At 39.8% G+C, this 10195-nt stretch overlaps 1 protein-coding gene across 1 annotated transcript; it reads right to left on the bottom strand.

The window, feature by feature from the left end:
- Positions 1–1536: 1536 nt before the first annotated feature.
- On the bottom strand, positions 1537–9488 carry smyd4 (SET and MYND domain containing 4). Its single transcript, XM_084729784.1, has 10 exons — positions 9267–9488; positions 8856–9000; positions 7856–7945; positions 4909–5872; positions 3553–3804; positions 3170–3348; positions 2899–3046; positions 2699–2815; positions 1840–1963; positions 1537–1728 (listed from the first exon to the last, which is right to left on the bottom strand). Exons 1-10 carry the CDS (start codon positions 9401–9403, stop codon positions 1605–1607), a joined length of 2280 nt encoding a protein of 759 aa, XP_084585910.1. The 5' UTR covers positions 9404–9488; the 3' UTR covers positions 1537–1604.
- Between the last annotated feature and the right edge of the window lie 707 nt (positions 9489–10195).

Genomic DNA, 10195 nt, shown 5'->3' with positions numbered 1-10195 from the left:
AGTTGTTGAACAAAACAAGACATTACTGATGCCATCGTGGGCTGTAGGACATTGTAATGGACATGTTTCAATGTTTTCTGATGTTTTATAGACCAAAACAAAAGCAATTCATCATCAGATTAAAGCTCTGACAAGGAGCTTTCATATTATGTTAATTTTGGAGGCCCCTGTGGAAAAAGGCAATTGTGTTTCCACTGTAATACCCACAAAATATAATGTAAAAATAAAATGATCTTAATTAAAATCTCCCCCTGCTTCTTTTTAACTGTCTAATACACTACTTACTGTAACTTTGTCTGGGAAAATGTAAACACAGGCTTGTTTCATCTGATTTCAAGGGGAATCCAATGCAGTGGCAGCCAAGAGCTGTTTAGAAAACTTCTCTTTGATGATTTCATTGGCTTATGTAGGTCGTAGGTCAGTTAAAAACTCTGGTGGTAATGGATGATGAAAATAATTGTAGCCTTGATCTCAGTTTTCTCTGAAAGACCTGTGATATAGTCAAAGTTGACCTCAGTTTAGTTCAAGCGATTCATAAATGACTCTAATTTATTTGGCCCTGGACCTTTGGCAACCTCGTCACAGCAATAATCAGCAGAAATCTGCCCCCGGGAGCCTTTTTGATTCACCGTTACACGACTCCCCAGCTGATTTCACCAGCTGCCTCTCTTGAGTTTTTTGACTTGACCTTGACTTTCTCTAAGTACGTATGCACGTCTGTCGAAATTGGCTGCCCTCCAGATTCTGGTGATGTCTGACTGGCAGATGCCTCAGGAGTTCCAGCTGCGATCGAGATTTGATTGTCTTCGCTCAACGGGAGCCATCCTTCATCTCTGAAAACCAATGAACCTCTACAGCAGTGACTGGATCTCTTATTTTCTAGCTGTCTATGTAGAAATGATTCCTCATACACCAATTACACAGATTACTAATTGAGAAAGGGGGGAAAAAACCTAAAAACCTGACATAATGCTTTATGACTCATAAAGACTTTAAAGGTGAATGTATAAAGGACATGAGGTGGATACTGTAGGTTCAAGAGTCAGAGGTACATTCTGCTTTCCGGCCGCCCAAGCATGAAATTGAATTTGTCGGTGGATAACTGCTGCCACCTAAAGGTCAGAGACCTACCTATATCTGTACATAGTAGCTGAGGGTATTTACAGATCGTATAGATTGATTAACTTGCTGGGGTGTAAACCATTTCTTAACCACAGTCGTGAAAACTGCACACATTTGCTTCAGCCTCATTTAGAGAAATATGTGTAACCTGGAAGCACCTGGTGGATAAGTTGCCCCACACTGCAAGGCTCCCACTGAAGCATGAAATTGAAATTATTGATGGATACATTCTGACACCAAGAGGTCAGAGAGCCTCAATCACCTGCATGTATACCTGTGGCCATTTAGTAGCTGTGCAGACTTGCATGTCCCCTCTAAAACTGTACATCACTATAAGAGTATCTGTATATACACATATAAGTGCTTATAAACAGAAATATATCAATTGCTTAATTCATACAAAGGCACAACAAACAGATTTTAATCATTTTTTAAATGTAAAAACTGCAATTATACCAGCAAAATTTTCACTCTGAGTAAGACTATCCTCGTAAACATTCCTCCATAGCTTGCAGCTCCTGTAATTCATGACAGTGAGGGCCACAGTGAAGGCACAGCAGGCGTCTGACCTTGGGGATGACAGAGAGCGCCGGGCCTCTGGAACCACTGGGCGAAGAGGGTGGAGAGGAGAAAGAAGAGCTGTTATTTCTACTAACACTGTAAGTCAAAATCATAAAATAGTAGGACTTATAAATACTGTTAGTACATTTCACTCACCCGTTAAAGTGCAGCTGAGCTAATTTGAAGAGCTGACGACCCAGCTCTATACTGTCTTGTCCGTACTGGGAGCCAATGGCTACAGCACTTCGCTCCAGATGTGAAGCTGCATTATTCCAGTCACCTACAGAATGAAACAAAGCAGAGAGAGGAGTTTAAAGGAGGAGAATTTAAAACATGGAGACAAATCTATGCAGACTGATGAACATGCCTGCTGTTTGGTAGAGTGGCAACAGAAAAGAAAAAGAAATTCTAAATAAGGGGAATCATGAATGCCATTTTATATCAGCTGGCACACTTATTTAAAAATATATATTTGTGCGCTGGAGATGACTGTTTGATAAACAAGCAAGGCAACAGCATGGCAGGCTGTAAACTTTACAAACTGAGATGACGTGCTGTCAGCCCCCCATGCCTGAACTATGAGCAGGAGAACAGACACGTAATTGTGACTGTGAGGAAATCTGATGTTTTCACATCATGGATGAGGATGAAAGGTCTTAAACATGAGTCTGACTGGTAAAACATACTCATGTAGGCTTACATTGGAGTTTAGTGCACTGAAGTAAAAAAAAAAAAAGAAGGACAAATCCTCGAATATTCGTATTGGACAGCCAAATCTGATTTGACTGACAAAGGTCTGAGTCACATTTCACCCTAACAAAAATGGACAAATGTCAAACTTCTGGGTGGGATTGTTAGTGGGGACTATTAGAGGCTTTTCATGAAAACAGAGCAGAAACCCACCTGTGTAGGAAAATGTACCTAAACAGATGGGCACTCAGAACATCACATGAAACAGTAGGAGTGTATTAACTACAAAGTTCATCTGCAAATACTCATGCATTATTATTCTCACCCATGGTAGCATACGCTCTGGCTGTGGCATCTGCCAGCTCCCCCTGTAATGAGTGTGTCTCTGCGAGGATCAGTCCAGACTGACTCTGGGTCCTTCTCAGCAGCCTCAGAGCCTCGTCTGAAGGAGACGAAGAACAAAAGGCCTCTTGAGCAACAGACACGCTCCCACATTACTACATCTGCACGCTGTATCACAACTACCTGGCCTGTCTCTCTCCATGAGGTCCACGGCTTTCTCCAGGTCGACCCTGATCTCCTGCAGCCTGCGGCTCACCTCAGACGAAGGCACATGATGACCGCAGGATGGCTGCAAACAGGTAAATCCTTTTCCTCTGTTCTCGCTGCTTTTCTGAAAATCATAAAGGGTCAACAATAGTAAGGTCAATCTCAAAAAAGGACTTCATCAATGAGTAATACAATTAATCATATACAACAGTTAAAAACATCCACAAAAACACAAATGAACACCTACTTTGAGCGGTCCTTTGCACTTTCCACACAGGAGTCCAGACTCATGTGGACTGCCCTCTGTATACTCCTCCTCCTCCTCCTGTTGCTGCAGAGTACAGGCCTCACACTCACACAGGAAATAGTACTGTTCCTGCAGGAGACGCTGGCGTTCTTGGGTCACCATCCTACTGCTGTGGGGACCTGAGGGCATGAGGACAGGGAAGCACAACATCACAAGGTATAACTCAAAAGACGGAAATAGAACGACACTGCAAACTAGACCCAATGACACATTAATTTCAGCAGAGAGTGCTGTAAAATGTACCTGTAATCCTATGAAATATACCAGCAGTCAAACAGTCATTTTGCACACATTTTACTCCAGAAAATGACACTTCTTCTTACCGTAGCAGTGCAGGATTTCCTGTCCAGCAGTGACAACTTTGGCGGCTCTGACAGCTACAGTGACTCCGAGGGCAGTGCCTCTGTCCTCAGCTGCACTCTCACTGAGGTCTGCAGACGGATCAGCAGCCGCTCCAGTCCTGAACACCAGGCTGGTGTTGGGACAGCATGAGTGATTCAGAAGACTAAGAGTCGGGAATATTGCTGTAGCAATGCGGATTTCCCTGCTGGACTGCACTGGTGAGTTTGCTGCTCCTGTGAGATGCAAGAACCATAAAGTAAAGGTCACTTATAGCTGAAGATGCAATTATTCAACCTTAGTTTTATTGGTTTTATTACATAAAAGCCCTTTGGCTAAGGTATAAATTTATGTACAAAAATAAAATCACATTGATGCCAGATCAGAAGATGCAATTATTAGAAAGCATAAATTCTGCTATAGTACATGTACCACAGTTACAGTGTTTATTTCAGTTTTAGTATTAGTCAGGGACAAGATTTAAGAAGTTCAGACAAGGTATCATAACACAAACACAGAACTTTGTGAAGGTAGTTGACTCACAGTAATGTGGACGTCCCAGTCTCAATAAACATATTCACACATGCCTGTTCATGCATGTAAGGATATAAAATTGTTCCAGTTCGTTTGCTGGTTTTATTTCAACTAACTAAAATGTCTTTTTTTCCATATCTGGTTTTAGTTTTCTGTTTAGTTTTATTTAATTAATAATAACCTTGCTGGAAAGTTGAGGGGCCCAGATTTGACTATTTTCTTTTACTTTTTTACTGACCAAATAATTAAGTGATTAATGAAGCAGCAGAGTAATTTTGAATGAAAATGAAAATAATTGTTACCCGCAGACCTAAATTACAGAAAAATCCAAGTCCAGTTCAAGTTGAGTTTTTGTTCTTCATTTGGATTTTTGAACCAGACCTTCCAGGCAGTTATCGTTACCAGTTTCCACCAGTCAGTAGAGATGTCCTTTAATTGGTTGAAACTTACATTTATGGTTAGGGTATTATTGTTTATACATTTTTTGCTGGTATCATCTTTTTTGATGAAAACACAGTCACTGTTCATGAAAATCCATGGTAATACTTTTGATACTTCTAATCATTATTAATATACATATTAATGTCTAATAATAAGCTTTTTTTAATGTGCTGTCAAACTTTGAGCAACAAAAATGACTTTAATGCCTGTGAAATCATCTTTAGTTTTTTCATCTGTGTCTTTTTCCAGCTCAGTTCCACCCTGCACTGATGCAACACTCACATTTCCAAGAGGAACAAACTGATTTCATGTTTCTGACATTTAGACACAGTCATCAATTTCTGTGAAATCTGTACTGTAATCACCTGTGTCTTGCAGCGTGACGATTGCCTGGGCATTACACCTCAGCTGCAGGAAGTGCCTCAGAACTGCACTACCCAGCTGCCACAGCTCGGAGCTCCACTCTGTCACACCTCCCTCCTCATCAGGTGATTGGCCGTTTGCCACTGAGGGTCTACCGAGGTCCCAGGATGCAGGTGGAGGTCCCGCCTTGCTGAGCTTTAGGTAGAGTGTCGCTACAGTAACTGCGCACAGGAAACGGAGAGCAGGGCTGTGGTGATTCAGGTGGTGCAGCAGGTGGAACACGCTCAGGTAGGAGTCACCATAGTGTGACGTATGACACGGATCACTGGACTCTGGCTTTGGCTTAATGCGCTCGTCTCTGATTGGCTCCCTGGCCATCTGGATGTTTTTCAACCCTGACTTCAGTGTTACTCTCAGAGCGAGCTGTGACATCACTCCCATCGCCATCAGATCTGCTCCCAGCGGACACTCCCAGCGGTGATGTTCCTCCCAGGCGTCTCTCCGACAGGAATCTGAACAGTATCGGCTGTAGCTACACCCCTCACACGGCACAGGACGCAGCGTTTCAGTCAAACACCTGTGACACCGCCGGTGCTCCGTCCCAAACAGCACTCCTCTCCCCATATCCTGCTTTCCTCCACTCCCTTTCACCTCCTCCATCCCTGGTATGAGGACACAGCCATATGGCCTGTCAGTGAGGACCACATCCCCAGCTGCTATTCTCTCTGCAGCCAGCAGGTGGCGACCTTTCTCTGGGCTGAAGCCAACAGTAGCCTGAGGACAAATCCCAAATCTCAGAGGTGCATCTCTGTCTGGACTCTTTGAAACAGGGTTGTGATGATCCTCTTTTGCCTTTTGACCTGCAGAGAGGTGCTTGAGGCTCTGTGTGCGGCGCTCCTCTAGTTTGTGTAAAAGATGAGAGGGATAGCCGTTCTTTTGAGCTGCTTCAATGTCATTAAGGCAGTCCTGAGGAAAAACAGAAACACTGGAGAATGAGCCTCTGCAAAATCAAAGGTTGAGAGCAAAACATAAAGATGACTGACATTTTAGCATTTATGCTATCCAAGGAGAAATCTGTAATATATTTATTGCAGTACATAATATATTATCAGAGATTAAGGAAACATGTTAAGTTGAAATATTTGCATCTCTAACAACAACACTACAGCCATGGCATCCTCCTTTGAAGTTTCTATTCTAGTCCCTGACTTGTGTTAATGTTTGCATGTTTCAGTTTAATTCGAGTTCAAATTAATGCCAAATGTTAACTGAATAAATTAATGTCCGTTTACGAGTAATATATTTTAATGGAGTCTGGCAGAAAGTAGGCACTGAACTCCAATTCCAGGGTGTATATTTTTGGAAGAGTGGGCTTTTGTTTTCAGGGATGACAAGCTTAGCTTTAAACTGACAGACAACTGACAGTGCTTACAGTAAGAATTTAACCAATTAAAAATGTATTAATCAATAATTAATCACTAGTCTAGAATTGGCAGCAATTGCACTTTGACTTTATTTACAACTAAACTTGAACTTAAAAAAGAAAATGAGAAAAATTTGTATCTTATGAATTATTAATGATTAATCATGTGTGTGTTTCTAGCTAGTAATTAAGGAACATGCACAAAATTTGCAATCCTACATTTAAGTATTGTATCCCTTTGGTCCAGTTTGACTAAAATCTGCTGACTTGCAGCTTTAATGAAAATGTCAGTTTTTCCAGCAAATAAATATCTTAATTTCAATAAGGTCGGCTCAGTCTGTAACTTGCACTACTTGCAGCCAAACTGATTTGAAATTAATACGTTTTCTGTTAGGACATTTTAGCATTTTATCTTTAAGATGTTGAGATAAGTCTGGGACTGAACGTAGATCTAAACTTAAAGCAGGAGATGCTGATCTGAGAAGGCGGAGAAAGGAATAATAAAACCGTCTCTGCCGGACAATAAGTGAGGAGTGGCCTTTCTGGCATCAGCAGTGGAAGAAGCTTTATCACGGGTCTATTTAAACTTCAAAAGGCCACCGAATGACTGATTATCCTGCACATTTCAGATTTCATTTAGCCCTAGACTAGTGGCAACAACAGCACATAAAAGACTCTGGAATGGCTTGCTTTATTAGAGTCGATAAAATTAATTAGTGAAACAAGGTTAAGTCACTGAGCCAATCATGTGGCTGATAGGCTTCAATTAAATGAAGCATTATAGAAGAAGAGCCCCTGGTTTCCAATAACCTTTCTGTGATGTTTCATGGATTCCTAGAAGAGCGAAAATCAGATTTTACCAGAGTGACCACATGAAGAATACCCTTTTAATGTAGGGCTGCGACTAATGATTCATCTGCCATTAATCGTTTAGCCTATAAAATGTAAAAAAAAATCTTTAAATTCCTTCTTTTGTCCAACCAACAGTCCAAAACCCAAAGATTCCTCATTTACTGTTACAAATGACAAATAAAAGCAACAGATCCTCTCATGTAAGAAGCTGGAACCAGCAGGTGTTTGACAGTTTTAATGAAAAATGCCTGAAACAATTAATCATTTCTCAAAATGGTTGTCAACCAACTTTCTCCTCTTTTTTTTTCTTGACTAATTAATTAATCAACTAATCTTTGTAGATCTACTTTACTGTCAGTGATTCGTGTGAAAAGGTCAAATCAAGTAACAAAACTGTTTATGACTTTGACATAAATCCTGTGACATAATTACAAAATCACTTATTTATATACTCTTGATAATCATCTGCCTTTTGTGTGGACAGCATGTTTCCATATAATCATGAAACAATAATTTTCCCCTGCGGGATTCTCGCAGTCAAACTGACAACGACACAATCTGTTAAACATCCACAGTCAACAAATAAGACGCAGAACTGTCTTAAACAGGTTTTAATGACACCACAAGTACGGCATGACCTCATTATTTAATTGTTGAAAATGGCACCAGCTCACCTGGTATTGGCGCAGATGGTAGAGTGCAGCAGAGCGGTTGGCATAGCACAGAGACAGCTGCTCCGAACTTGGGGGAGCAAAACATATGCCCTGTCATGACAGGAGACAAAGAAGCTGGATGTTGATGCATATTAATGAGGACCGGGAGACGTGCCACGTTTAAGGCACACTGCCATATAATCACAAATACATTTTTACACTTCAGCGTGAAAAATATAAACACCATATTGCAGTACATCTGATTGTGAACCAGTTCATGCAGCTATTATTTTCATCATTTTTTTCATTATACTATCGCTAAGCTGTAATATAATATCATATACAACTTCAGGGCTTCAACTAACTTACTTAACTTAATAACTAACTTAATCAATTAGTTGTTTGGTCCATGAAGTGTCAGAAAATGGTGAATATGTTGACCATTGTTTCCCAAAACCCATGATGACACTCTCAAATGTCTTATTTAGTCTGAGGCTGGGCGATACGGCTTCTAAATAATATTCCTAAATTTTAGGTTATGCCACGATATACAATACATATCTCAATATACTGGAAATATGGATAAATTCAAGGGTTCACAACATTTTTTTCACCAAATACCTCAGTATCAATATTTATTTATCTTGCAAAAACATTGTAGGGATGATTATTGGTGCTTTGACAAAATATTAACACAAGGAGAAATTTGATAAATAATCATCAGTAATTTGAATATAATGACTAAGTGGGTTATAAGGCAAATAATAGTTTAATCACTTTACTGTAATACAGCCTTAAAAACCAAGACGATATCTAGTATTGATATATGAATATATTGCACAGCTGTTGTTTTGTCCACAACCCAAAGACATTCAATTTACTGTCACAAAGGAATAAAGAAACCAGGAAATAATCATTGCAGGTCTATATGACATGTTTAGCAATACTGGATCCAGAACTAAAAGATAACAGTAAATATCTGCACAATAAAATTAGATTTTCAATGTTATTTTCACATCACCTGTGAGTAGTGCAGAGCAGCTGCAGTGTAGTCTCTGGTCTTGAAGCTGCAGTTGCCCCTCTCCCTGCATTTGGCTGCTTTCTCTGTGTCCTTCTGTACTGAGTGTCCTGCAGAGATGGACTGTAGAAAGTCCAGATCATCTTGGCTGTAAAACAGAAACGGAGGGAAACTTTATCTATGATAAGCAACTAAATTAGTGCCTCTGAATGCTCCCCAGCAGCAGGAAAGTTGGGGTTTACTGTGCTCACTTTAGCCAAGCGAATATTATTTGTAACAGTGAGACATCAGAAGAGACAAGTCCAATCAGACACTATGTTTCATATGTAAGTGTGAAACAGCTGATGGCCCAAAGGCCATAATATAAACTATCGTCTCCGATTGCAAAACTACAGTAGTAAGCTAGCTACTCACGTTGTCAGAGTTATGGTGTATTTAAAGACATCATCTATTTCGAGCAGGGATATAAATTGTTCCCTTTGCTCAGAGTCCAGCGAGGTCCATTTCTGAGCAACACGATCCTGCCACTGGACACACGGAAGATCCATCATGAACTACAACAAGACCACATGGGCACCGGAGGATAATTTGGGGTTTGTTTTGAGTTCGTTTCTCAGCAGTCAGGGAAGTAATGTCAAGTCACTGTAGATCAAATAGGAGTTTCCGACCCCATCCTTCAAAATAAAAGCTGCACAGTTAAAACCCATTGCAGGATTTTAGTGAAATAAAACCCATTGCAACCTGGACACCTATATAATTCATTGTCATGAAGTATAAAGCAAGGATGGTTACTCAGGACGTGAAAAAGTGAACTTTTCCTTATTGTTAATAACAAATTAATAACAAATCCATATTTTTTGTTCATGCAACATTTCTTTACATTGTACCCAAAGTTACTTTTTTCATTCTAACTTAAGAATCTCGTGTCTTTATGTTTGTAATTGCACTGATATGTGAATCTCAGTGTTTAAAAGGATCCAAAAGTCATATTTATGCTGTAAAAATAAAAGTCACCCATATGAATGGTAAAACCCTTAAAGTATCTGTTATTAAATGTAGGTAAGTATCAAAAGTAATTTTCCAGTAATGAATGTAAGATGCTGATATTTGGGAGTAAAAAAATCTAAAAAAAGGTATTTTTGGGTATTGAAGTAGTATTAGTAAAAAAACATTCAAATATACATAAAATGCTGCCTATACAGAAAAAGGTCTGCTTAATGTTCTGTAAAAAGGTTTTCATGTCAGTGCATCAGGTAACATTTATGCTGATGCTGATATAGACCAATATGGATGTGATAAGCCAGTGTCAAGCTGTCAGACAAATGTAGTGGAGTAAAAAGTAG

The sequence above is a fragment of the Lutjanus erythropterus genome, chromosome 11, assembly GCF_056507025.1.
Source record: "Lutjanus erythropterus isolate fLutEry1 chromosome 11, fLutEry1.hap2, whole genome shotgun sequence".
In the NCBI taxonomy this organism is placed as follows: domain Eukaryota; kingdom Metazoa; phylum Chordata; class Actinopteri; order Lutjaniformes; family Lutjanidae; genus Lutjanus; species Lutjanus erythropterus.
This window is presented reverse-complemented; position numbering and strand designations above follow the sequence as displayed.